The sequence below is a fragment of the Aspergillus campestris genome (assembly GCF_002847485.1).
Source record: "Aspergillus campestris IBT 28561 chromosome Unknown P168scaffold_11, whole genome shotgun sequence".
Classification (NCBI taxonomy): domain Eukaryota; kingdom Fungi; phylum Ascomycota; class Eurotiomycetes; order Eurotiales; family Aspergillaceae; genus Aspergillus; species Aspergillus campestris.
The window spans coordinates 531,804-558,858 of record NW_020194346.1 but is presented as its reverse complement, the minus strand read 5'-3'; the positions used below and the strand labels follow the sequence as shown (position 1 = coordinate 558,858).

Here is a 27,055-nt window from a genome sequence, read left to right as displayed (position 1 = left end):
TGAGTAGATACGCATGGCGAACACAACAGCAACAACAATCAATCATTTTACACCGAAACATGTCTCACATTTACTTAATTAAAGCGCGTAGTATATAATAGCAACTCCTTCGGGAATACTCCGTAGTCCCAGAACACATACAACACAGAAGGTAAAACAACCGCAGATCCTTCTCCGCACTTCAATCGAGAGGAGTAAGTAAACATAGATCGGGCCTCGGCAAGTGGATTTACCCATAGTATAACCGTCCTAGCTTCTATCTACCGTGCCACATATAGATGACAACAGACAGACATCACACCCTACTATACTCAACACCCCTTGCTCTGCTCCTCGTTCTACCTCCTACCCACCTACTAAACAACCATTAACATCCAATCCTTAAAGAACCACATCCCAATTCTCCCACAAGTAAATCCAGAAAACAAAAAGAAAAGAAAATGCCCTTCAAAACCACCCCCCCAACCCCCCAACACGCCAAACTATCCTTCCCCTCCCCGCACGTCCTCCTCGTGACCCTCTCCCGCCCCAAACAACTCAACAGCATCAACACAGCCGGCCACCACGAGCTGCACACCGTGTGGGAATGGATGGACGAGGAGCCGGATCTGCGCGTGGGAGTGCTCACCGGCGAGGGGAGGGCGTTTTGCGCGGGTGCTGATTTGAAGGGTACTTTACCCCACCTTCTTTCTTTACCTTACTCTCCCTCTCTCTCTCTCTCTCTAAATATATATACTAAGTATAAGCAGAATGGAACGACTCCGCCAACTCCCAAGCACAAAGCCAACCCCGTCCCAACCCCCCACCAACCGGCTTCGGCGGCCTCTCCCGCCGCAGCGGCAAAAAGCCCCTCATCTGCGCCGTCAACGGGCTCTGTCTCGGCGGGGGGTGCGAGATGGTCATCAACGCGGACATGGTGATCGCCGCGCGCGACGCCTTCTTCGGGTTCCCCGAGGTGCAGCGCGGGGTGGTAGCGTGGGCGGGTGCGCTGCCGCGCGTGGTGCGGACGATTGGGCGGCAGCGGGCGATGGAGATGGTGTTGACTGGGCGGAGGGTGTTGGCTGAGGAGGCGGAGCGGTGGGGGTTTGTGAATGAGTTGGTCTCTGTTGTGAGGGGGGCTAATGGGGAGGGGGGCGGAGAGGTGGTGAAGAGGGCGGTGGAGGTTGCGGGGGTGATTGCGGGGAATAGTCCTGATGCGGTTGTTGTTAGTCGGGAGGGGGTGAAGTTGGGGTGGGAGGGGGTTGGGGCGGAGGATGGGTCGAGGTTGTTGGTTGAGGGGTGGACGAAGAGGTTGAATGATGGGGAGAATATTAAGGAGGGACTGAGGGCTTTTGTGGAGAAGAGGGCGCCGGTGTGGGTGGATAGTAAGTTGTAACTTACCCTTACTAGGTACTCTATGTTACGATGAAGCTACTGCTATGCTACTATGAAGATACGGAGGAAATGTTATTTAGTGAACTCAATTATCGTTACTCGTAAGCTTGTGCCTGCACTAGCCGCTAATACATATGCAATCCGAATTCCCATGCTCCGTCCACGTCCCTGTTCGCCTATCCCATGCGGTTCGGTTCGTCCTGCGGTCGAACCTCGATCTCGGTCGAAAGCCTCTTTGGTCAGTCCGTATGTTGCGACTGATAATTCAACTGGTCAAGGGCGTCTCCGACAGATCGATCCTCGGTGGTGGAGTCTACTTGAGTTCCTGCTGGACCTTGGCCACACGCTCCAGGACAGGGGCAAACAGCTTGTGATCCTTCTCGAGTCCCGTCAGATGGGCGGTGGCGTCCTCGGCAGACTGCGACTGGAGGATGTGGGCCAGCTCGGCACTCTCCTCGTCGCCGGGGACGTCCTGGAAGCGAAGGGCCATCTCGATCGAACCCAGCAGCTTCTCGTAGCTCTGACCGTTCTCGGCCAACTCGGAGGCCGGCCCGATGAAGCGTTCGCTACGGGACAGCTTGCGCAAGGGGGCGCGGGCAACGCGTTCGACGCCATCCTCGAGGTAGGGGTTGGAGATCCGGCTGATGATCTTGTCGACGTAGTCCTGCTGCTCCTGCACCGAGATACCATGCTTGGCGACGATGAGGGAGGCGGTCTCCTCGAGGACTTCGTGCACGATGCGACGGATGTCCTGGTCCGCCAGGGCTTCGGCGATCATCTTCTTGCCGCGGTTATATCCGTAGTATGCGGTCGTGGCGTGGCCGGTGTTGACGGTGAACAGTTTGCGCTCGATGTAGGGCTGCAGGTTGTCGACCCAGTGGATGGCGGGGACATCGGGGTGGCCGAATTCGCCAAAGGGCGTCTTCTCCGCGACCCATTCGTAAAACTTCTCGATGCGGACATTGATACCGTGGTTCTCGGGCTGGTTGGGAACGATGCGGTCGATGGCCGAGTTGGAGAACCGGGCACGGTCGTAGAGGGAGGGGAGGCGATCCGAAGAGGTATTGTTCTTGATGTAGTCATGCAGGGAATCGGTCGCGCCGATCATATTCTCGCAGGCCATCACCGCCAGGGGAGTGGAGACGGTACGGGCATCGATACCCTTGGCGATGACCGGGGCGATGAACTTGAGGACGCGAGGGCCCACGGCACAGGTGACAATATCGGCCGTCGCGATCTCCTGGATGACGTCGCTCTCATGAGTCTTGGAGTTGATGGCGCGGTAGTTGGTGATGACCTTGGTGCTCTCTCCTTCGGCGCTGACTTCAGTCACCTCGTAGGAGGGAGCATTCTGCAGGGCCTCGATAACGGAGTCAACGACGTCAACGAAGACGACCTCAAAGCCAGCGGCATGAAGGAACTCTCCGACAAAACCACGGCCAATATTACCGCCGCCAAACTGGATCGCTTTCTTGCCCATGATTATATTTGAGTAAGAAGATGAGTAGAGTAATGAAGAGGGGTAGTAGTAGTGTTGTGTTGTAGTAGTATTGTAGTGGTGTGGTGTTGTGTTGCGTTGGGTAAGGTGTAGTAGAGAAGATGTAGTAGAGAAGATGTAGTAGAGAAGATGTAGTAGAGAGGATATAGTAGAGTGGATGAGTGGCTTGAGATTATTTGGAATATGATGAAATCTGGCAGGAGGGGAGAGTCGAGTGACTTTATATCATGAAGTCACTACCAGGGTCCAAGGGGATCAAGGCGGGGATAGAACCGGGCAGCCATGGAAATGCAAAGAATGAAGAAAGTGCTGGCAACTTCACGGGTGGGGCGGGGGGATTGAAACCTGTAAAGATACGGGATAGAACAGTAGAATTGATTGGTATCCAAGGAAATCACCTGTTTTGGGCGCTCGGTCATTCACCTGAGCATCACAACTCTCTTTTCTCCCCTCTTTTCTTTCACTCTGTCTACTTTGAGGGTTCAGTCCAATCACTCCACGATCCGGTCTGTTCCGTGAGCCCTGCAATAGGTTAAGTCTCTATTTGGCTAAATTTCCCCGTGAAACATAAAATCGCTCAGAACACCACTGTCCGACCGACCTTGCATCTGAGACAGTTACCGGTGTAAACGATGCAGTCATTATGCCAATGGGAAATTCTCTACCTGACGACATGCTATCCCAGTACTAGGCACTATCAAATCAATGTCATCATGAAGTATGATCGTACAGTTGATCCTCTCGATCATCCAACCGATCAGCGACTGATCAGTGACGTCCGACCCACTACAAGACAGCCGAGAAAATCACTTGTTGGAGAACCTATAATGACCATTCTTCTCACCCTTTGTTGCAAGGATACCACGTCCAGGCCGTCATAGTTCTTGGTCGTCATCATCCTACATCCGATAGTGTGTGACCATCGCAATGGGATCCACTGTGACGTCGCCGACCGGACGGCAGACCCCCTTTTTTTTCCGTTTCATGGAATCCAATGGACCGAAAGCAAGGAATGGCATTAGATAAGGCGCACGCTAGACGGTGAACCGTCGCCTGCATCTGGAAAGGATCAACATTATTTATGGGCTCATCGTACATACATCGATACCCGTTGACCGAGCTGACGTTGTAGTGGGGCTATATCTACTCGTTTTTAATATTTGTATAGGACTTCTTTTGGCGATAATGGCTTCATGTCTTCTCCTTCGATACTCTCCTCGTCCTCCTTCTCATCTATCAATCTGGTATTGATCTGACCCGTTTTCACCTACTGTATCGAATGTTATACGTAATCCAAGCCCAGTTGAGTCCAGATCCAAACGTCTGCAGTTTGAGTATCATCGGCTGCATCGGTCCGTCCCCGGTCGCCAGGTCCATCGCCAGACTGGTGAGGCTTGGACCACCGCAATCCGACCGCTAAGGACCGTGTCCCATATTCTACCAGTCGTCTGCGCCACGACCGGGTGGTGTATCCAACCCACCAATTGGAAGACAAACGCGGGCGCAATCACCGATCGACTACGAGAACTATAAAATGAAACTGCAGTCAAAACCCGAGTGAGCGATATTCTGTCCATGCATATAATATTGGGCAGCAGTGTTCTGCCTTACCTTACTGGTAAAAGAGGTAGTGCTACAACCTCCACAACTTACGGACTGCCGCAGTCCGCGGCAATAACCAGCAGGAAAAGACCTAACCAAAGCCACCAATCCGGTGAGCGCTGCATAGATCATAGATACTGTCAAAACACCCATGCTGCGACTAGTGGGGTTTTCCGGGGCCGAATCGGGCCAGTCTAGGTTAATGTAGCTAGGGAGTCTTTGTCCTCCGAACGAAAAGAGCACGGAGTGATCCGACCATCCGGTATTCTCCCGCGATTTACCGTCTGGCTTCCGTCGCGATACGACATGGCATGGGTCGAGTAGCATCTGAAAATCCCGCGTATTCGCCTGGAATGGCTGTGCTTTTGACCTACGCACATTTTCATGATCAGCTTGACTATTGCAGAAGATTGATCTGGTCAATTGGCATGTCTTCCGGAGCAAAAGATCTGCGCGGGATTGAGTATTCTTATCGCGCGTCCGCAATAAGCATCATAATATATTTAGGATAAAGACGACTAATAATATAACTATGCGCAGAGAACTCAGCGGCAGAAACGTCATGAATCTAGATATTGATCTCCGCGACAAGTCGTGTAGATCGGAACTCGGATCGTCAGGGGAACCCACGCCACAGCGACAAGCCCACGACAACTGAATACTCACATACATTTAGGACTTTCTCACAAAACGCCCCTGCACTATACAGTACCAGCATTCCATAAATTCGCAAGTCGAGGGTGAAATTAAAAGGCAGAAAATCGCATCGCTACAATCACTTTTCGCCCAGGCACATGAAATCCACATGCGACGAGAAAGGCACGCTGAAACCAGAATCCGATTGATCGAAGATATTGGGAATGCTGCCGAGCATTCCATATCGATCTTACGGATGAAGAACGTAGATCAGGTTGTCTATTCGTCTGCTGACGGGAGAATGGAATGTGGGCTGGTCCGGGTCCGTTGGCTGCGATCGATTTGCTGACAATTTCCACGATATCGAGTTTGCTGCAGAAGATTCTCGTGTTGTTTAGCGCTCTTGCTGACATGACTATCGACGTAGTTGATATCCTACTTGAAAGCAGAATCAGTATCCCTTCAATGTCAAGCATGCTATAGGCTCCGTGGACATCGTCCCCATTCTGCTGCTCGACTATGTGCATAACTAAGCATGATACATTCGAACACCAGGCCACCTGACTTACCATTCGAGGAATATTATTATACACATATCTGCCGAACACGTTATACGCACATATACCCTGGGTTGATCTATCAGCATTCCGAGGTACCCGGTATCTGCAGAGGCGGCAATTGATCTCGAAGTCGGCATATTGCGCACTCGCTGTGATGAAGCTCTAGGCATAAACTGTTTTGGAAGAGACTACTACGTGAACAACGGAGCTGATAACTAGATTAATATATCCCCAGGATACCTATATCAGATTCTCCGATTTTTCTGTAAATAACTGATGGAAACAGCCACTACCTTGATGGAATCGATGGTACCTCAATCTGTGGAAATGCTGTAAATGGTGTGAAGGGTTGGAAGCGAGATATACAGAACATGCTACTGCAAAGCTGCATATTCAAATAACGTGTCGGGCAAACTCCAACGATTGATTCTTTCTCTCTCTAGATCAGTCAAACCTGAAGCTATCATGAGCAGAATATCAAAACGTCATATGTTTAATGAATCTCCAGTGTTAGCCAAGTAACCGCCAGTCCGTAGATATTAATCTCTCTCTCTCTCTCTCTCTCCCTCCCACCTGCCCCCTCTCAGGACTATCGTCAGCTTCTAACTACCAGGCAAGCTCTCTCATACAGGTGATCTCTCCCTAGATTGATCTCTATCTTTCTAGGTATTAGATAATGCTTCACTGAGTCAGGAGAAAACTTTACACTATGCAGGTATTCTCTTCATGAGGGTTCTCTCTTTCCTAGGGGTTCTCTGCTTTGAGCAGATGACATGCATAGACCTTGCAATCCTCTGCTCATGACTGATTGAACTTGACAGGCGCATGTAGGGCTGCTTAAGAAGACTCATATATAAGGATAGGCGTGGTTATGCTGGAAACTGTCATCTTGGTGAGACATGGGATGGGTAGAATATGGACGGAAATGATGATTTAGATAAGGACACTGTGATAGCGGTAGAGACTTGATCTTATAACCTGTCGACGACATTTGATCTATGGAAGAATGCAATCTGTATGAAGAATTGAAAGCAAAGTCTGCAGGATCTACAATGAAGGAGTTTCCACATATCTAGCTATGTTAGACTGATTGTAATCACGGAATTTTTCGTCTATATCTCTGCGAAGGGTAAGAACGATATTTTGATGAATCTTACCAGTTTGTCAGTAGTATTTTAGAAAATCCAAAGCCTAGATCTAACCACTATCTTCAGATAGTCAATCTATAGTTACTCGTTAGGTAAGTGATGTATGAATCAGGATACTTCTATTCGCACATGGCTTTGTCTAGTATATGTCAACGTCTATGTCTACGCTTAAGTTAGATATTATACGTAGTATATCTCTTCAGAAATACAAGACCTGATAGATTGTAAAGTAGTTGATGATTCCAGATCTATTGTAACAGTAAATCTATAGTATCTATATCATACTAATCATAGAGTCCACGATTGCCCATTGTGCTGTTATTGTCAGCCACGTTCTCGATCTACTCCTCTATCCAGCACCAGAGCATAATTCGAGTAGGAACGCTACCTAGGTTGATCTCTGCTGGCTCTCCCTATCAAAATAGAAGAGGCATTGCTTGCCAGTCCAGAGAGTCCTTCCCAAAATATCTACCACTGCCTCCTGCTTAGTTGGCATCCGTGAATATGGATTATCAAGATTAGCAACGTTTATGTACTGCGACCCTGGATCTAAGCCTCACAGCCACATATGAGCTTTTACTTCTCCCTCATCATGCACACTGCCTACCTACCAAACAAACAAAACAAGCACTATCCAGAATCCAACAAAACACCATACATACCCCTACCACATCACATACCTTAAAGTTCTGCCTAGCCCAAATATAGAATTACAGTTTATGACACGTACATTGCATAGCATATCAGCCATTGCGTCGGAATAACATCGTGGTCCCTGCATTGCCAAGTTGCACGTCGTGCATTGGTTGCATATTCTCCGTCCATCATGTTGGTACCCAACGGGTGTTGCCTGCTTTGATCGGCATACACAGCCACTGGGGTAGGGAAATGGATAAGTATATCGGAAATCTGACAGGATGGGACCTTAAGTTTTTTATGTATCGACTGTGTTGTGTTCAACATCATGTGGTGGGTTCTTGGCGTGGTTGATGCGCCGTATCGCGTTGTTGGATTGGAAGCTGAGCCTTCTATCTATATATATATCAACATATATATATTTGAATATGCGGTATAAACCCGTGGCGACGATCTCGTCATTTTGGCTTTTCTTGTTTCTTTTTTCTTATTGGTCCGTCTGCTGGTCATGTTCTGCTTTTTCTATGCTACGATACCCCCCCTTTTGCTTCTGCCTGGTGTTGGGATTTTCAAATGCTGCACGCTGTCGATCAAAGGGGCTATGAGGGATGATAATCTGCCAGAGATTGCGGAGGGAATCTAAAGTATCTACTAGGCAGATTTGTTTCCGTGAGCAAAGCGATTGACACAGAAAACCAAACACGAGGGAGGGAAAGAAACAGTATAGCCCTAAGTTTGGAGCAGAGAACGTGTCGATGATAATAACGCGCATTGACCGATTGTAGTAGTGTTTACGTTTGCGTGGTTGCCCGGTGCTTAGGTCCATGCTATACTGTAGGTGTACCCACTGTCCAACCGAATTTGAGTTTATAATGTCTAGTACTCCGTACCTGGCTACCTTATAATGTCGGGCAATAAAGTTCTGACCTAGACGAAGCTGGCCAATACCACGAGCACAAACACGAAATCGTGCCTGACCTGCAAAGTATATCATCAACAATCCAAGACACTCCGATTCTGCCTGTATTGTAGCTCCGCCTCCTAGCAACGTAATTGCGATGGGCGTGGATACTGAATACCATGTTGGGTTCAGATGGGACTCCATCCAATGTGTCAACGGGGTATTCAGCTGGTGGTTCCAGTTCCTACCGCACTCACCCGACATGGAGACCCTCAGATCAGCATGCAGAACTGAGTCTGACGCAGACCAAGCAAGTCGGATTCATTTTCTGCCGTTTGTGATAGGTTGTGGCACGCACCACCGAGGGATTAGATCCTCGAACAGAGGATGTGCATCCCCAGTTTCCCTAAGAAAGTCCTTTCTCCGAGCGGGTGCCGCATTGTTCATGTCAAGAAATAAAAAGAAACGTCGAGCGGTATGCCCCGATTGAAGAAAGAATGTCATTTGCGGTCTGGATAAGCTACCCTCGGGACATGGCAGCCTCGTTGTGTCTGTGGCCACTGGCCACGCGACGCTCCACTAGGTACCAAGTAAGGGGCAACAACTCCATGTGAGATAGCAGTTGATATTACGGTGTACACACGAGGAGAATTACGCAGGGTCCCAGGGCGGGACCTCACTGAGGCATGGGGTGAGAATCCGAGAGTGGATTCTGTTGACGAAAGGAGCGGAGACATGGGAGAGTTCGAGGTAGTACGGTGTCAGTAGTACCTCGTAGTTACCAGTAGTGTCAGGAGTCAGGACCGATGGGTGAGGCTACTCTGTTCTGAGATATGGTGGAGAGGTCTATCTTTGCCTAACTGGGAGAGAAACGTGCTGGCAGGACGGATGGTGACTGGCTGGGGAGATGCCAAGACCTCGAGCCGTCCGAATTGCTTGGAGGTTTTATTCAACCACGAGTTCCGGCCCGCTCAGTCAACGGCTGATGTTGTACACCTGTGTTGCACTGATACCTGGCAGTACTTACTACTTACTGCGCAAGGGATCGAGTAGGGCTCTCTTCTCTCCGAGTGAGAATGCAGCAAGTGTTCAACATGCAAGGGATGATAATTCTAGAAGGAGACAATATAAATTTAGATCGTGCCTTTCATAGCCTCAAAGGGCTGTTCAAATCCCCGGGCTTTGCTGTCAAGTCTTTCACATCCAGGCAACTTCATAAACGGCATAGACGGGATACTACCAACTGGATATCTTTTACGGCACTTTCTTCCTCGTATTCATTTTTAAACCGATCTGAAGTCTATTTTTGTCTTTCAACATCCAACGATAAATTCGCCCGAGGTTGAAGCCACGGGTTGACAGGCATTGTACAACAGACCCTCGTCATCTGACCATGATCAGCCATGCAGCGGTGGTTGATCTGGGTTAGAATGAGGGGGAGACTCGCTGATCGACTCGGTAAGAAAGATTGTCGGAAAGGGAAAGACTCAAAGGAAAATAAAGTAGGCGGTAAGGTTGTCGATCTGGTGGGAATCCGTGAGATTCTGCCACCACGTGCAGCAATGATTGGACGGCAGAAGGTTCTTCTCTCGACCTTCCGCACTAAATCAGTTCGTTAGTCTGAGTTTCCGCCCCTCCGGACCATTCCTGATTCCTCCTCCATCTCCCTTTTCTCTTTCCGAAGTCAGGATGACTTAATAACGACGATGGTTTATGATCCATACTGGATACAGTACTACCTTCTGATACGGTCAAAGACATGCTAACTAATGCAATGACTAGAGGAGGCAAAAAATCTCTTGTTACCAGAGTGAAAGGGAAAGCGAAAACGAAAAAAGAACGGAGAAAAAAAAAGAATAAAAAAAAAGAATTTAAAAGAATTTAAAAAAGAATTAAGTAAATCATTCAATCAAATCTTTTCATTTTCAATTTCTTTCAATTTCTCTTTTTCAATCCCTTTTTTTTTAATCTTTTTTTTTTTCTAAGTCCATGGTTCCTTCTGCCCAGTTCTAGGCAATGGGTCTGCCAACCTGATCGTCTACCACTAACATGACTTACTGAGTCCTCGACTGGAGTAGACCCGCCACGACGTGGGATCTAACCATTTCTCCATTGACTTATCAGACCTCCCCATTTGGGCATGTGCCTGGGGCAAGGTAGCCCGCTGGCTCGTTTTCCGCCTTTGCCCAGACTTCTTTTGCCGTCAACCCGGTCGAATATAAGTTAAACCCTTGGCCTGTCCGACTTGGCTCGCACTGTGTGCGACGACGCCTCATCTTGGTCCTCTCGTCAAACTCCTATCCTAGAGGGATAATAAAGGACCCCCCATTTTTCCAATCGTTCTGCTAAGACTTTCAAGTCTCCAAATCTGCAAATCTCTCTTGGCTGAAAGCATCTTTTCGCCCGTTTCGTGGACGCGTCGAGCTTCCAAACTCCAATCATGACCGACTCTGGCCCTCGTGCGCCTCACGGGCCCGATATGGAGACCCATAACCCTCTCGAGAACATGGACCTCAACGAGAAGAGTGCCTTCGACGCCCTCATTCGTCCCGATGACAGCTATACCCCAGACGGCACCTACTGGGCCGACCTCCCCATCTTCAAGCGCATCAAGTTCGTCAATGCCTACGACACCAAGGAAGCCAAGCGCGAGCTGGGCGGCATCTGGGAAATGATGAAGCAGGACCCTCTGTCCCCCATCTCGTACTATTTCCGCAACATGGTCCTCCCCGGTGCGGGTCTGGGTCTCGAAGGGTAAGTGGCCAAGCGAACAACCTCTTAGCCCAAGCTCGTCAAGCTAATGGACGCTCTAGTTACGTGCTCTTCTCCATCGGAAACTTAAAACCGCTGTTCGAGAAGACTTTCCCTGCGTGCTGGGAAGATCATGAGATTTGCAATAAGCAATGGCTGAACGCCATCGATTACCTGGAGATCGTCGGTATCATTGTGGGCCAGATTCTGGTTGGTTTTATTGGTGACTGGTATGTTTGTTTTCACCCGGTTTTAGATTCAGCTAGTCTAATGATGATTTGTCAGGGTTGGTCGACGATGGGGTCTCATTCAAGACGCGGCTATCATGCTTCTCGGTTTGATCATGCTTACGGCCTCCTGGGGTCTGACCCAGAACGGCTGGGTGATCTGCTATGCCTGGTGTTTGTTCATCTACGGCATTGGTGTCGGTGGTGAATATCCCATGACCGCCACCAGCGGCATGGAAAACGCCGTTGGCTCCGGCAAGGTCTCAACCAAGGACGATCGTCTGCATCGTGGTCGCAAGGTCACCAGCGCCTTCCTGATGCAGGGTTGGGGTCAGTTCTTCAACCAAGTGATCCTGATTATCCTGCTGCTGTGCTTCCATCACGGCAGTGGAAACAACCCTTACTCCGCCGTGTCGACCCAGTGGACCTACCGTGTCTCGTTCGCCATCCCCGCGGTGGGCACGCTGTGGCTGGTCTACTACCGTATGTACCACATGAAGGCGGCCAGTAAGCAGCTGGCTTCGGCGAAGAAGAAGTCCAACGTCACTGGCTACGATGTGCAGTCCCTGAAGTTGACCTTCAAGCACTTTGGCTTCCGTATCTTCGCCACGGCCGGCGGTTGGTTCGCGAATGATGTCTTCTTCTACGGAAACAAGCTGTTCCAATCCGAGTTCATCAAGGTCATCAGTCCGGTCTCGGATTCCATCATGCCCACCTGGCTCTGGAACTTGTGCAACGTCGGAGTGTCGATGGCCGGCTACTACCTCGCGTCGTTTATGATCGACAACAAGCTCTACGGTCGCAAGTGGATGCAGATCGTCGGCTTCCTGATGGATTTCATCCTGTTCATCATCCCCGCGTTCAACTACGAGTACTTCACGTCGCCCGCCCACATCAAGGGCTTCCAGGCCATGTACTTCCTCAGTTCCTTCTTCAACCAGTTCGGCCCCAACTCCGTCACCTTCCTCGTCGCGGCCGAAGTGTTCCCCACGCCTATCCGCGCCACCGCCCACGGTCTGTCCGCCGCCGCCGGTAAGGCCGGTGCGCTGCTGGCCTCCGTCCTCTACAACTACATCGACACGCAGACCAAATTCTACGTCGTGCCCTGGTTCGGCCTGGGCGGTCTGATCCTGACCTACGTCTTCCTCCCCGACACCACCGGTCTGGACCTCAAGGAGCAGGAGCGTCGCTGGGAGTACATCCGCCAGGGCCGCGAGGAGGACTATCACGGCCCCGCCGTCCACTCCAAGCACCTGTCGTGGTTCGAGCGCCGCACGGGCAAGGGCAAGCACTACGACGCCGAGCTCGACTACAAGCAGAAGGTCGAGGAGTACCGCGCCGAGTGGGAGGCCGCCATGGAGCGCAAGTTCACCGAGAAGACCAACGCCGAGCAGCTCGCCATGGACACGGATGACAGCCTTCTGGAAGGCCACGTCCACTCCTACTTCCACCGCACGAGCCCCATGTTCCGCCCTATGGAACACACGGGTAAGGGTGATGATTTCGCCCTGCCTCCGGCTGCCCAGGAGGGCGACTCGGATTCTTACGACAATGAAAAGACGGATCGATGAGCTGTTTTTTTTTTTTTCCTTTCTTTTTCTTATTGTTTTGATGCATGTTATAATAAATACCCCGTCACGAGAACCCTTTTTTATGAGGATGAATAGATATCCCTTTCGGTTTCTTTTTACTTTTTTTACTGTCCCGTATGATTATCCACGATTATCCTTTTTTGATGGAATCCTGCTCTTAGCCTGTCATCTATGTATACATACCCCGCACATAGCCGTGCGTTTGCATATGATCATTAGTCGACACATGTCAAGATCAACAGTCAATCATCTGATGTACCCCAGATTCCTAGTTAGATCTCCGGCATAGTCGGCGTCTGTTAATAGACATATTATTACTACCCCACAATCATCTCATTTCTCTCTCGCGGGAGAAAAAGTAGATCTAATAGATCCCATTTGTGTTGCATTTGCAGCTTTGAACTTAAAACTCCTTATCGGTGCCCAACTACCAACTAATTGTGCAACTGCTTTATGTGGTGATATACACTAGGTGGGTACCCGATAGAGGTGGACGAGATCATTCTGCTATTATTTACATCTCATCCATCCCCTGAGCGCAGTAAGTACACTTGACACAGTCTTGAGTCGTCAGTCCTACCTACCTTAGCTAGTAGCTCTTGAAATAAATAAAAAAGAAAAGTATACACATAACGTAATAGATCTCAATCTAACAATACTATATTATATAGTATAGTGCACCCACTGAATACTCCATACCAAGAAGGTAATAAAAACAAAATCTAAAATTAAATTGATTTAAAAAATAGATAAATTAGATTAGATTAAAAAAAAACGAATCAAATTCCGATTCCGATTCCGATCCCTGGAATGCACTTCTCGCCAAGCCTTCTCTCAATCTGTGGTAACTGGTGGGTAACGCTGGCCCAGAACTTGGGTATGTATGAAACTCGGCAGCGAGACTCGGCCGGGGTGGTGGCTGAGTTCGCCGAGTTGTTTTGGGATACTCCGCCCCCACTTGCCACTGGCTCTGGGTCATGTGATTTGGGCCGAGGTGGTGATGGTGGATGGGAAAGGAAGGCGGTGGGTTGGTTGGTTTGATTTGCCGAGCCGAGCTTGTTGGCTGTGTTTACTTACTCCGCGGTGGTCTACTGTCTTGGCTTTTTGGTTACACTGTGTATATTTGATTTTATTCTCGTCCTTTGTTTAGCTATGAAGCTGTATGCGTTTGGATCCAATGGGTCGGGACAGTTGGGTATCGGACATGAGGAGGATGTGTCCGTTCCGACAGAGTGTGTATTCCAGGACCTCCCCTCTTCGAGCCCCGCGGGAACGATAGCTCGCATCGCAGCCGGGGGAAACCACACGCTGGTGCTATTTTCCGACGGAGCCGTGTACGCCGCGGGGTGTAACGCGGACGGGCGGTGTGGCGGGTCTTTATCATCCTCTGAGACAGCGTCGCAGACGGAGTTTCGCCGCGTCGTTGTGGAGGATACTACCACCGGCGTTGTGGTCGACACATTCAAAGACGTGTCTGCGACGTGGGAGGCGACGTTCCTTGTTTCGATGGAGGGGGATAGGGTGTTCGTGCTGGGATCGGGGGCGAAGGGGGAGTTAGGTCTGGGGGTGGATGCGCTCCGGGCTGATGCGCCTGCGACGGTCCCTGATTTTCCCCCGAGTGGGACGCGTGTCGTGTCGATTGCTAGTGGGATGGGACATACGGTTATGGTGTTGTCTAATGGGGAGGTGTATGGATGGGGTGCGGCGAGGAAGGGCCAGTTGGGGGAGTCGGTTATGGCGAGGAAGACTGTCTGGGTGCCGGTGAAGGTTGATGGCGTGGGGTTTGGTGCGACTGGCGCTGCTTGCGGGCGCGAGTTCACGGTCATACTCGGTGATAAGGCCGCGAGGGAGTTTGCGGTGCTGGGCTCTTGCGATGATAAGTGGGGGATTCGGTCTGGTGCGCCTGCGCCTTCGTCGTTGGTGGGCGGATATCGAGGTTTATCTGCTAGTTGGCATGGTGTTTATGTACATCGGGGGGACTCCTCCGTTGTGGCGTGGGGTCGCAATGACCGCGGCCAGCTTCCGCCTGGGGATCTTCCGAAGTTGGGTCAAATAGCTGCTGGGAGTGAACATGTCCTGGCTCTTGTTGACGACCAGACTGTGGTTGCTTTTGGGTGGGGAGAGCATGGTAATTGTGGACCGGATGTTGATGCTCGGGGAAATGTGCAGGGCAGGGTTAGTCGGATTCCTTTGCCGATTGAAGGCGGTGCTCGTGTGGTTGGGATTGGTGCTGGTTGTGCGACCAGCTGGATCATCGTGTCTTGATCGTGCGGTTCCATATTCAGTGCGCAGCCTGGGCGATATCCACAAAGTCATGTCAACTCGAACAATGGCTGGGTTCCATGGCCCACTGGAGTCTACCAGATGGCTCAGTCGAAAAGACCCAGGCCGTGAAGCTGCGAGTGTTAGCTTTCTTCGACATACAGATGAAGACGGCTCACCTGTGACATGCGCTGCGTTGGAGGAATCCCCGTTGCTTCCTCTTGATCGACCGCTTGTTCCTCCTGGAGTGGCATACTGGGCTCGATGTCCCGTAACCGCGGTCCCATACTTGCGCTGAAAGTTTCCTAAACGCGAGTTAGACTGGCTCACGATAGGCAGTTGCGGAGTCCAAACCTGGTCAGTGGTTGCATCCCAACCAAGCATATCCTCAGTTTCATCCCTTTCATCTTCGTTCGACACATCCCATTGCCTGTCGTCATCCGCCGGCACAAACAGACTATCGAAGTCGATCGAGGCTGGGGGCCGCTGGCTTTGAGTGCTTACTTCCGCCGTACCACGAGCAGAGTTCCCCGTGAGAGTGCGTACAGATCGGCTGCGTGGAGGAGGCATCTGCCTTGTGCTTGAGGCGGTTTTGGTTTGGCTCACGTTGGCAGGAGCGGGTGTCTGTCTAGCGGACAGCTGTGGTACGGCCGCTCGGGAGGAACTGGGGTCGCTGGCATCTGACTCGCCTGTTGTCATCAAAGTGAACTCGGTCTTCACCCCTGCGAAGTCGTATGCGAATTGCAAGGGCCGACATGGGTTGGTATATCGAGCGGTGATCATCACACCTGCCGTCTCGGCATGCGCGATGACCGCTTTGAAATCCTTTAAATGGATGACAACGTGGAGACTATCTTCGACCAGGAATTGCTCGAAATCTTTCTTCTCAATAGCCACAGACGTGTGCACTGGCTGTTTCAATATTTCTACACGTGTAATGATTAGCACGGCAGTATAAGCCACGGATTCCAAGTACCTTACCTTTACCATCCGTAATCTTTGTGGTATAGCTCGTAAAGATGGCCTTGTCATGGGCAGAAAAGATGTCCAGCTGCTCTGCTGAGAGGCTAAAATGATCGGTTATCTCTTTCAAAAACTTTGGTTCAATACTCCACTGATTTGAAGTACTTGATCGATCAAAAGTAGCGTGCTGAACAGTAGTTGGCTCATAGGTGAGCTTGTATGACCTGATCACGCCTAAATCAATGCCGTTAAGATCTTGTACTACATCGAGCCTGTGGCCTGGGAGAACCTGCTTACCAAGTCCACAGATCATTCGGATGACAAGTCTGCATTCTGTCTCGTCGATATCTTCGTGGAGCTCGACCTCGCAGCGTTCGACCGCGGTGTCCTTGTCGCGTCCACTAGTCCTTCCTTTGAAAACTGATAAAAGAGTCTGTTTCATATTAGCTTGAGAGATGCGTACAATCTGCGGCCAGCAGACTCTACCTTTACGTCAATTTGGCAGCTAAATTTATCCGCACGGAGCCTTGTGGAAGCATTGCTGTGGTTGACTCCAAATATGTAGGTTTGGAAGAACTCGTCCGCGTCCAAAGCAAATCCGGCATACGCGGTCTTGGTCAGATTGAGTGCACTCAACCGGAGCTACAACATTGTTAGTGTAATCAACATATTAAGTCACTTGATTCTTAGCTCTACCAGATCGTATTCCGCTTCAATGGACACATAATGGCTGAATTTCGAAAGGCATATCAAAGCGTTGTGCAGGCGGACCAAGGCCTCCGGGGCCAGTGAAAACGACAGTGAAGTCATGATCTTCTAATAGCGGATCAAAAATCAATCTCAAATTATACAATAATCAAGAACACTCAATGTCAGCATACAACAATCTATTGCCATTCATACCGGATTTGTGGTGTTTCGATCAGTTCATCCTACATCTTTCCATGCGTCGCCAAGGCAAACACGCTCTCGGCTTACATAACCAGGCCCGTGTCACCCGTCCTCCAATAGTTGCTCCATGCTGCAACGTCACTGGCCGACGCCTCAAGTATCAAAACAGACTTCATCCTTGCTTCCCTCATATATCGATGAGACGTGTGAATCCATTGCTGTAACTCCATTTTGGAATGTGTGACTTTTACCAGCCAATATGACCTTTCCGTTACCGGGTGACGTCATTTACATCATCCTGGATATCCTTGGGGACGAGAAAGACTACAATAGCTTATACCAATGTGCTGTGTCCTCGCGATGCTTCACTGAACATGCCCTAGCCGTCCTGTATAAGTATGACCCCACCATGCTCAGGGCATACGGCTGGTAATCAGCTGCTGATAACAAAGCATGCAGACTGCATAATACTTCCCCAGTGAAGGGCGGCGGTACCGAGGATGAGCAGTTCAAAACTCGCCGGTCAGCTCCCACATGGATGTCTATTTGGAGAGAACAGGAGGTTGTCATTCAAAAGTGGGCGCTCATGTGGCGCTCCATCTTATTGTCTACCATCGATCAGACCTATCTGCCTTATCACAGCTATATCCGTTATCTTGACCTAGATGATCTATCGTACCTCCTGGGCAATGCGATGTTCAAGGGAAGAATCAAAGAGTAAGCTATCAGCTTGATGAGTTTTCAATATCGGCACCTTTTTAAATGAAACTTAGGAACTTCTTCACGGAAGAGCTCATTGACTTGGCGTCAAACGTCTACGAGTCGAAAGGAAGTAAGCGGCTTCGCTCTTCCAGAACTCTCGCTGAAAATGAGCGGCTGGTGATTAAATTTGGCTCTGGTCAGTGGGTCTATGTCGGAGATGCTTCATACCTACTGACTGTTAGATATCAGCCATCGTCAGGAAAACCAATTCCTTACGGGAGATGTCTTGCAACAGTAAGCCACCTTTCAGGCTTCGCTGGTATAGGTTTGTCTGACTTGTTTACAGTACCCCCATCGGTGCTATCCTCATGGCTGGAAGACCTACCGCTGCTACAGGCTATGACCATCTGGTCTGGGACTGCTCTTACACAACATGCCGGCAATCAGATTCGTAGCCACTGTCCGGATTTCAAGCAACTCACAATATATGCATGGTATAACTCCAGACTGAATGTACTCTAATCCGTGTTCTTACGATTCGTGCAGGAAGAATGAGTCGTCCGGAAATGCGGAGTCAGAGTCTCAGGAATTTTTGAATGAGCTAGCACCCAATACCCTGCAGTATTTTGAGGTGCTTAGTTACTCGCAGCTGGGACCGCGTTCAATCAAGGCCCTGAACAACCATCTAGAATCTTTGACAGAACTGAAGTTAACCAGCCTCCCCCTTGAAGCAATTGCAGCATTGCCGTCGCTAGCAACGCCACCCGCACTGAGAGTTCTAGTATTGACGGACTCAAGACCGGCCGTTCGGGACGAAGGTTTCTATGCTGTCATCGTGCGGGTCGCTGAATGGATCCGTGGCTGCAAAGCATTGAGACGTCTCGAACTCAGAAGGTTTGTCGACGATGCGGCTTTGCTATCCCATGTTTTAACCGATGAAAATTTACGTCTATCCACCCTTTCATTGGCCGGTTATACAATGGCCGGGGCCCGGGGCTTCCACGAAGCCCTGGCCAGTCAACCTTCTCTGCAAAACCTATACCTTCGTGGAGAGAGTAGCGAATCACCCGAGGATAACGAGCTGCTCGTCCAGGCAATCGGTCAGCTGAATGGGCTCCGCGAACTAGAACTCAAGGATATATCGGACTGCTTTACACCTGACCATCTCATCACACTAACACCATATCTTCCGCACTTGGAGAGATTATGGGTGAGTGGTGACTTTTTCAACGACGAGGTGTGGGATGCATTCCGAGGTCTAGGAGAACTCCAGAGCTTGGTTATTCACGCTCTCAGCGAATTCACGACCCAGGGTATCATAGACTTCATTGCCTCACTCAAGCCTGGCAACAAAGGTTTCAGCCTGTCCATCTTGAACTCGACTACCGACACAGATATCACCGAGGGAGCACAAAATCGGATCCGCGAGATTTTGAAAACCCGCTTGGACGGGACATTTGACTTCGGATTGGCTCAGGGTGGGGGCACTGCGATTTTTCTTCACAGGCTGACTTATGCTGACAATTTTTAGAGGAGTATAGTGATGCGGACACTGATGATGAAATTTTCGACTGATATTGATCAACTAGAGTAATGGAAGGTGGGTGTTACAGATGCCACAATCATGGTCTGCGCACTGCCCGTCAAGACAATACACAATTATAGGGAGGATTTGTAATCTTAATGAATATATCATCTGCAAATACCATCTTATCGAGACCATTGCCATACCATTCATTGGGCGGCCAAAGTGTATGCCAACGGGTGGGGCTGATCAGAATGGCGGCGGTGAAATCAATTAAAATTAGTTAGCGGGAGCGCGTTCAGACCGCGTCCCGCTACGCGTCCATTCTCCTCCGCGACACAACCCGCCTTGGAAACGGCTCCAAACCCACCCTTTTCCCGATTCAATCCCAGGGATGTTTTCGTGATTTGATCACAGTCCACTGTCACCAAAAGAATTATCCATGGGTGTCGACTCTCTGGGGTAAATAATAAAAAAAGAGAGAAAAGAAGACAAGACACCATGGCTTCTTCACGAGCAAAACTAGCAGAGTTGCGCGCTCTGCGTGCCGCAGGGAAGAAGCGTCTTTCGACGTACGAGGTCGAAGATCAAGGGGATATCTATGAGGAGGTTGATGACGAAGGATATAAGAAAGTTATCCGGAGCCGACTTGATGAAGATGATTTCGTTGTCGACGATAACGGTGCAGGTTACGCCGATGACGGTCGCGAGGTGTGGAACGAACAGACGGCCGAATACTACGACAGCGATAGCGATGACGACGGATTGCCCGCCCGAGGCAAAGCTGCGAAGAGAAAGCGAGAGGAGGAACAGCAAAGGCAGGAAAAGATCAACAACGGGATCTCCAAATACTTCAACAAGGGTAGTGCCGCGACGGCTCCAAAGCCTAAGGTGAGTTGCCTGAGCCCCTGCAAGACGAGAATCAACCGGAAGGGTCGAAATCGCTGACAACCTCCCTAGCCGACTGTCACTGTAGAAGACGATGCTTTCATGGCTGATCTCCTCGGAGAGGTCGATACCAATGTCGCCTCGAAACAGCCGCCCCCGACGAAGAATATAGTGAAATCGGAAACGCGCCGAAAAGTCCGCATCCTTTCCCCTCCCTTGTCTCATAGGGCACGCGAGCAAAATCAGGATAGAAAGAATGAAAACATCGAGCCAGCATCGCCCGTTGGCCAAGAGCAAGAACAGGATTTTAATATGGACAACGATGACGCGCCACTCCCGACCGCAGACGACGACGATGTCCCAATGAGCGATCCGATGCCATCTTCCCCGATCAGCAAAGCCGTGGAGAGGAAAATAACCGTCCCTGTCAAGGTCGAAGAACCGGAGGAAGATGATAATGACTGGATGGAAATTGCCGAAGTTACTGGACAACAGGAGGCTAAGACCACAAGCGTCAACATGTCTGGTAGCCGCCCTGTCCCCCAGATCAAAAAAGAGATCAAACCCACCCCTATGGGTTCCTCCCCCGCTAAGCCTTCAACGGAAGTTGTTGATGCGTCCTGGAACGACGTGAGGAACAAGCTCAATGTCGTCAGTAGCCCAGCATCAGAAGCCAAGGGCTTCGGCAAACTTCGCGCACAGGACGTTGTCGAGGAAGATGGAAGCCTCCGTATGTTCTGGATGGATTTTACAGAAGTCCATGGGAGTCTATGCTTGTTTGGAAAGGTGAAGAATAAGCGAAACGGCACCTATACGAGCGCGTTCGTCAAGGTCGATAATATCCTCCGAAAACTTTACTTCCTTCCTCGAGAACAGAGGCATAAGCACGGCCGAGAAACAGATGAGGAAGTCGATATGGAAGATGTCTACGGCGAAGTTGATGACATGATGTCGAGGCTCAAGGTCGGTATGCATAAGATCAAGCCATGCACTCGCAAATATGCATTCGAGCTGCCCGGCGTTCCCAAGGAGTCGGAGTACCTCAAGCTACTGTACCCTTACGATAAGCCTCCGCTACCTATGGATACTCAGGGAGAGACCTTTTCACGCGTTTTCGGCACTAATACGTCACTATTTGAACAATTTGTTCTCTGGAAGAATCTCATGGGTCCATGCTGGCTTAAGATCGATGAAGCCGATTTCTCAGCTGTGAACAACGCGTCCTGGTGCAAATTTGAATGCCAGGTCTCTAAACCAGCTCTCATCGCCCCTGTATCAGACTCCGAGAATTTGGAAGCTCCGCCTTTGACACTGATGAGTCTTTCGTTCAAGACGCAAATGAACGTGAAGGAAAACAAACAGGAGATCATTGTGGCGAGCGCTCGTGTGTACGAGAATGTCTCCCTAACAGACCCAACACCCCCCGAGAATCTGCCTTGCAAGACCTTCACGGTAATGCGTCCTATTGGGTCGTCGTATCCGATTAATTTCGAGGCGGAGACACGAAAGCAACGCGGCACATACATGCTGGAAAAGACAGAGCAATTCTTGCTCAGTAAATTCCTTGCATTGTTTGAGAGAATGGACCCTGACGTCTTGATGGGCCATCAGTTGCAAGAAGTGGATCTTAGCATCCTTCTAAGCCGACTGAAAGAGAAAAAGACGCCGGGCTGGCATCGTCTTGGACGCTTAAAGCGCGGAGATTGGCCCAAGAATTTCAACAAGGGCGGTGGCTTCTTCACTGAGAGACATCTCATCGCTGGGAGATTGATGTGCGACGTGGCTAACGACATGGGCAAGGTAAGTCCTTCAATTCTGGAATACGGCTGAACCATGCTAAGATAATATCAGTCTCTTATGCCGAGATGTCAATCGTGGAGTTTGACCGAAATGTGTGATCTTTATCTCGGACAGGGTAACGCACGCCAGGAACTGGACACAGAAGCGGCATTGAAATCATGGGCCACCACAAAAGATGGGCTCATGAATTTCGTCAACCACTGTGACACAGACACCTACTTCATCGCTGCACTGGTCTTGAAACTTCAGATGTTGTCTCTCACAAAAGTGCTAACCAACATTGCCGGCAACTCTTGGGCACGGACTCTGAGTGGTACTCGCGCCGAGCGTAATGAGTACATTCTGCTCCACGAATTTCATCGCAACAAGTACATCTGTCCTGACAAGTATTCTTCGAAATTGCAAAAGGCAGAAGAAAAGACACATGATGGTGGTGATGACGATGACTCTGCGGATAAGAAGAAGAAGGACAAGTACAAAGGTGGTCTTGTTTTCGAACCCGAAAGAGGCCTTTACGACAAGTTTGTCTTGGTGATGGACTTTAACAGTCTGTACCCGAGTATCATTCAGGAGTACAATATATGCTTCACCACGGTGGAGCGGACTGCAACGGTGAGACCTTCCGCGGGTATTGTTGGTATCTATATATACTAATGGCTATTCATGCTTCAGGCCCAGAATGATATTGAAGAGAAAGTACCCGAGGTGCCTTCTTCAGACCAAGACCAGGGGATCCTGCCCAAGATCATTGCAACCCTTGTTGGCCGGCGTCGTGAGGTGAAGAAGCTGATGAAAGACAAGCGGGCGACACCCGAGGAACTAGCCCTGTGGGACACGAAGCAGTTAGCTTTCAAGCTGACTGCCAACTCTATGTACGGCTGTTTGGGATATACTCAGAGTCGTTTCTATGCGCGTCCGTTGGCGATGCTCACCACGTTCAAGGGTCGTGAGATTCTTCGCAGCACTAAGGAATTGGCAGAGTCGCAGCAGCTAAGAGTCATCTATGGTGATACCGATTCCGTCATGATCAACACGAATATGGACACTATCAGCGAAGCACTTAAAGTCGGAGAGGACTTCAAGAAAACCGTCAACGAAAAGTACCGCCTCCTGGAGATTGATATTGACAATATATTCCGCCGTCTTCTCTTGCATGCCAAGAAAAAGTACGCCGCTGTTAATATGTCTGAGATCGATGGCAAGTATGTGGACAAGTTGGAAGTCAAGGGTTTGGATATGAAGCGACGTGAGTACTGCGCTCTGTCGAAGGAGGTCTCTCAGAAGCTCTTGAACGAGATTCTCTCCGGAGAGGACCCGGAGCTCGTCCTCAACCGCGTCCACGACTATCTGCGCGAGTTGGCGGACAAGATGCGGGAATACACTATCCCCGTGCAGAAATACGTGATTTACACGGTAAGTGATCCTTGTAATTGATTGCCTGGTAATGTGTTAATGATCGGCTCAGAAACTCTCCAAACGTCCTTCGGAATACCCTAATAAGGAATCTATGCCTCCAGCACAAGTTGCGCTCCGTGAGCTTGCTCGCGGTAAAATGGTTCGGCCCAACGACGTCATATCTTACGTTGTCACCAATGGCGATTCGGAGACAGCGTCGCTTCCCCCTGCGAAGCGTTCATACACGCTTCAAGATGTGATGAAGTCCGACCTGGGTCTGAAACCCGACGTTGAGTTTTACCTTCTGAAGCAGATCTTCCCTCCCATCGAGCGTCTATGCGCTCCCATCCCCGGGACGGACGCGGTTCGGCTGGCCGAGTGCCTGGGTCTAGATGTGCGCAAGTACCAGATTAACACTTCCAGTGGAAGCAACCAGCAAAACTCCGAAATCTTCCCCCTAGAGTCGCAGATTCCGGACTCTGTACGTTTCGAGAACGTGGCACGGCTCGTGTTAACCTGCCGTTCCTGCAAGGAGAAGTCAACCTTCGAAGGATTGGCCATGTCTACAGAATTGTGCAATGCCCATGGAATCATTTGCTCAAATTCGGCCTGTCGAAAACAATTATCAGTTTTGACAATCATCGCACAGCTGGAGAACCAGATCCGCGCCCAGACATCCAAATACTACGATGGATGGGCGGTATGTGACGATTCTGCCTGTGGCAACCGAACAAGACAGATCAGCGTTTACGGACACCGATGCCTTGGTCCCCGCGGGCATGCGGAAGGCTGTCTGGGGCGAATGAACTACGAGTACACCGAGAAGCAAATCTACAACCAGCTGCTATACTTTGCCGGGCTTTGGGATGTGGATAAGGCCCGGTCCGCCATCCAGAAGGAGCCCGCGGGGGAGAAGAAAGACAGCGTGGCAGCGCTGGTCGAATTCAACCGCACACGGTTCGGGACCATCAAGGGCGTTGTTGATGCATATCTGAGGAAATGTGGACGGCAATGGGTCGAAATGGACAACTTGTTCCGCTTCATGCTGCCATGATATCTCTTTTGGGCAAGTTATAGGATGACATTTGTAAATACCAGGATCATTAGGGCATTGCTTTTTTTTTTGTTTACTGTTATGGATAGCGGAGTGTGTTTTGATTAATCTTCAACGTGGAATGATACTACTATCGTATATGTGCTTCTTCCTATGTTATTTTATAGGTGTTAAATTAAGCTCTATGTTCCTAGAATACGTCAATTCATCGATCGACCGTGTTATCTTATCGGCCAAGGCGAAAGCAGCCAAAGCCCCACCCCCACCCAGCCGATTGAAGGAACTTCCGCTTTCCACGTTTTCTCCTCCCAGGTACAACGAGCACCAATAAAAGCCAGTCTTTCTAGATACTTGAGGGAAAGGTTGACCAGGTCCTCCAATTCCCGCACCTTCGGCTATCATCTTTTGTTGGATTCCCAACTGTATCAACCAGCGACTTGATCACCATGCCCGTCCCGCGGGTTCTGGTCATCGCAGGGTCCGACAGTTCGGGCGGCGCGTATGTCCACCAACTCCTCTCCCGGTCCCAGGCTTATCGGGTGGTCGAGACTAATGTAATCCGTCTGGATTCAGCGGCCTAGAGGCGGATCAGAGGGTTCTGGCGGCACATGGCTGCTACGCTCTTACCGCGACTACGGGCCTGACGGCGCAGAACACTCTGGGGGTGCAGGACGTGTTTGTCGTTCCGGCCAACTTTGTGAAGAAGCAGATCCTTGCGGGGTTAGATGATGTTGGGGCGGACGTTGTCAAGTTGGGTATATTGACACTTTTGTGGATGGTTTGTTTGCTTCTTTTACGCTGACCGGGATAAAGGCATGCTCTCGTCTGCAGAGACAATCGACGTCATCGCTGAGGTATTGGCCTCGCATCATGTTCCTCAGGTGGTGCTTGATCCGGTAGCTTGCCCCGTCTTATTTTCTCTAAGTGGGTAGTAGGGTTTCTGATTAGACCATCGATAGGTAATGGTGTCTACAAGCGGATCGGAGTTGTTACCAGGGCCGGCAATTCAGGGTCTGCGGACGAAACTACTACCATTCACCACGATCTTAACCCCTAATATCCCGGAAGCGCTACTGTTACTCAGAGATGCCGGCGTGAGCACCTCGGAGCCGAAAAACCTTGCCGACGTCGTCAGTCTCGCGAAGCAAATATGCGCCTTGGGCCCCAAGGGAGTCCTGCTCAAGGGAGGGCACCTGCCACTGACAAAGGATCACGAGACACCACATGATCCAAAGGACGCCACGATAGTAATTGATGTCTTGTATGATGGGACGGACGTCACGTTGTTTGAGACTGGCTTCCTGATCTCGAAGAACACGCATGGCACGGGCTGCTCCCTTGCGTCTGCCATTTCTGCCAATTTGGCTCGAGGACAGAGCATTAAGCAAGCTGTTCACGCTGCTGTGCGCTTCGTTGAGGCTGGTATCAGGACTAGCTTCGATCTAGGGAAAGGCAGTGGGCCGATAAATCACTTCCATTCCGTGTATACGTTACCGTTTGCGCCGTACGTCTTTCCCGGTCCTAAAATTTGTGTGTATTGTGGCTTTGGTTATTGACTTGGTCCTTGCAGTGGCCGCTTCTTGGAGTATGCGTTGGGTCGCTCTGACGTGCAGCCAGTATGGGAGAAATTCACAAAGCATGGGTTTGTCTCCAGCATGGCCAACGGCACACTTCCTGTCGAGAACTTCAAGCAGTATCTCGTCCAGGATTATCTCTATCTGGTTTGTTGCATGGTCATCAGGCTCTTGGCCGGCTATTTGCTGACACGGCCATATCAGGTTCACTTTGCGCGAAGCAATGCGCTCGCAGCGTACAAGGCCAAAACTATGGCATCTATCTCCGCGGTAGGCCCCTGTACTGGGCCCCATCATGTTCGGCCATGACAACTAATCCGACTTGTACTATCGCAGTCATCGCAAATCGTTCTACACATTGAACGCGAGACCGCGCTGCATCTCGATTACTGCGCATCTTTCGGGCTAACTAAGGAGGAGATGGAGCGGACCCCGGAACATCTTGGTGAGGATAATGCTTCCCCTTAGCCGGATAAGATGTCAGGATCTCTAACAAAGACCCATTTCGAATGCAGCATGCACGGCATACAGTCGGTACATTCTTGACGTCGGCCAGTCAGAGGACTGGCTTGCGCTCCAGATGGCGTTGGCACCATGTTTGATCGGTTATGGAGCCATCGCCCGACGACTGCACGCAGACCAAGAGACCCTCCGAGAGGGCAACCGATACTGGCAATGGATCGAGAATTACGTCGCCGATGATTACACCAAAGCAGTCCAGCTCGGATCTGGTACGTATCTTCCTTTTCCCCTACACTCCTTGGTAGCTATACACACGGTACAGAGTACGATGGAACTGATCTCGTATCCGATGGTAGAACTGCTGGAGACCCACATGCGCGACGTTTCGCCCAGTCGAATGGAAGAGTTGATCCAGATTTTCATTCGGGCGACAGAATTAGAGGTTAAATTCTGGGACATGGGGCTGGGTGGCGACCGAGTGTAAACAAGCATCGAGGAGGTTCTATACCGTTCCTCTAGAAGAGAAGACGTATTACATATATAGAACAGCCTCCCATTTTCTATAGATAGGGAATCCATGCCGTTTCACATCTCTGCGTAACAGTTTCATCCTT

At 50.2% G+C, this 27,055-nt stretch overlaps 6 protein-coding genes across 6 annotated transcripts; 4 read left to right on the top strand and 2 right to left on the bottom strand.

Annotated features, from left to right (window-relative positions):
• Window positions 1–186: 186 nt before the first annotated feature.
• On the top strand, window positions 187–1,479 carry P168DRAFT_306670 (enoyl-CoA hydratase/isomerase family protein; the record flags this gene model as incomplete). The annotated part of the gene is made up of 3 exons (XM_024839047.1): window positions 187–669; window positions 750–1,351; window positions 1,390–1,479. The coding sequence occupies exons 1-3, from the start codon at window positions 441–443 to the stop codon at window positions 1,477–1,479; spliced, it is 921 nt and encodes a 306-aa protein (XP_024690104.1). The 5' UTR covers window positions 187–440.
• Window positions 1,473–3,037, bottom strand: P168DRAFT_292606 (mannitol-1-phosphate 5-dehydrogenase). The gene has a single exon (XM_024837618.1). It carries the CDS (start codon window positions 2,852–2,854, stop codon window positions 1,688–1,690), a length of 1,167 nt encoding a protein of 388 aa, XP_024690103.1. The 5' UTR covers window positions 2,855–3,037; the 3' UTR covers window positions 1,473–1,687.
• Window positions 3,038–10,474: 7,437 nt separating this feature from the next.
• Window positions 10,475–12,998, top strand: P168DRAFT_306668 (putative MFS phosphate transporter). Its single transcript, XM_024839046.1, has 3 exons — window positions 10,475–11,109; window positions 11,169–11,336; window positions 11,392–12,998. Exons 1-3 carry the CDS (start codon window positions 10,796–10,798, stop codon window positions 12,902–12,904), a joined length of 1,995 nt encoding a protein of 664 aa, XP_024690102.1. The 5' UTR covers window positions 10,475–10,795; the 3' UTR covers window positions 12,905–12,998.
• Window positions 12,999–14,863: 1,865 nt separating this feature from the next.
• Window positions 14,864–16,960, bottom strand: P168DRAFT_299102 (putative DNA repair protein rad9; the record flags this gene model as incomplete). Its single annotated transcript, XM_024838313.1, has 7 exons — window positions 14,864–15,185; window positions 15,350–15,492; window positions 15,542–16,113; window positions 16,169–16,384; window positions 16,448–16,583; window positions 16,637–16,792; window positions 16,847–16,960. The coding sequence occupies 7 exons, from the start codon at window positions 16,958–16,960 to the stop codon at window positions 14,864–14,866; spliced, it is 1,659 nt and encodes a 552-aa protein (XP_024690101.1).
• Window positions 16,961–17,248: 288 nt separating this feature from the next.
• On the top strand, window positions 17,249–19,459 carry P168DRAFT_258083 (uncharacterized protein). Its single transcript, XM_024834584.1, has 7 exons — window positions 17,249–17,437; window positions 17,501–17,758; window positions 17,815–17,939; window positions 17,993–18,037; window positions 18,090–18,237; window positions 18,290–19,221; window positions 19,275–19,459. Exons 1-7 carry the CDS (start codon window positions 17,301–17,303, stop codon window positions 19,316–19,318), a joined length of 1,689 nt encoding a protein of 562 aa, XP_024690100.1. The 5' UTR covers window positions 17,249–17,300; the 3' UTR covers window positions 19,319–19,459.
• A 238-nt stretch (window positions 19,460–19,697) lies between these two features.
• On the top strand, window positions 19,698–27,020 carry P168DRAFT_312640 (DNA-directed DNA polymerase alpha catalytic subunit POL1). The gene is made up of 15 exons (XM_024839588.1): window positions 19,698–20,159; window positions 20,229–21,956; window positions 22,008–22,568; window positions 22,629–23,369; window positions 23,422–24,308; window positions 24,495–24,498; window positions 24,777–24,904; window positions 24,979–25,160; window positions 25,219–25,301; window positions 25,365–25,909; window positions 25,976–26,126; window positions 26,184–26,249; window positions 26,316–26,424; window positions 26,495–26,710; window positions 26,798–27,020. The coding sequence occupies exons 1-15, from the start codon at window positions 19,770–19,772 to the stop codon at window positions 26,923–26,925; spliced, it is 5,919 nt and encodes a 1,972-aa protein (XP_024690099.1). The 5' UTR covers window positions 19,698–19,769; the 3' UTR covers window positions 26,926–27,020.
• The last annotated feature ends 35 nt before the right edge of the window (window positions 27,021–27,055 follow it).

Coding starts and splice junctions, on each gene's coding strand:
- P168DRAFT_292606 (XM_024837618.1), bottom strand. CDS start 2,854: ATGGGCAAGAAAGCGATCCAGTTTGGCGGCGGTAATATTGGCCGTGGT.
- P168DRAFT_306668 (XM_024839046.1), top strand. CDS start 10,796: ATGACCGACTCTGGCCCTCGTGCGCCTCACGGGCCCGATATGGAGACC. Junction 11,110..11,168: donor GCGGGTCTGGGTCTCGAAGG/GTAAGTGGCCAA, acceptor TGGACGCTCTAG/TTACGTGCTCTTCTCCATCG. Junction 11,337..11,391: donor GTTGGTTTTATTGGTGACTG/GTATGTTTGTTT, acceptor ATGATTTGTCAG/GGTTGGTCGACGATGGGGTC.
- P168DRAFT_258083 (XM_024834584.1), top strand. CDS start 17,301: ATGACCTTTCCGTTACCGGGTGACGTCATTTACATCATCCTGGATATC. Junction 17,759..17,814: donor TTCAAGGGAAGAATCAAAGA/GTAAGCTATCAG, acceptor AATGAAACTTAG/GAACTTCTTCACGGAAGAGC. Junction 18,238..18,289: donor CAACTCACAATATATGCATG/GTATAACTCCAG, acceptor CGATTCGTGCAG/GAAGAATGAGTCGTCCGGAA.
- P168DRAFT_312640 (XM_024839588.1), top strand. CDS start 19,770: ATGGCTTCTTCACGAGCAAAACTAGCAGAGTTGCGCGCTCTGCGTGCC. Junction 21,957..22,007: donor TGGCTAACGACATGGGCAAG/GTAAGTCCTTCA, acceptor AGATAATATCAG/TCTCTTATGCCGAGATGTCA. Junction 24,905..24,978: donor TCCGACAGTTCGGGCGGCGC/GTATGTCCACCA, acceptor GTCTGGATTCAG/CGGCCTAGAGGCGGATCAGA.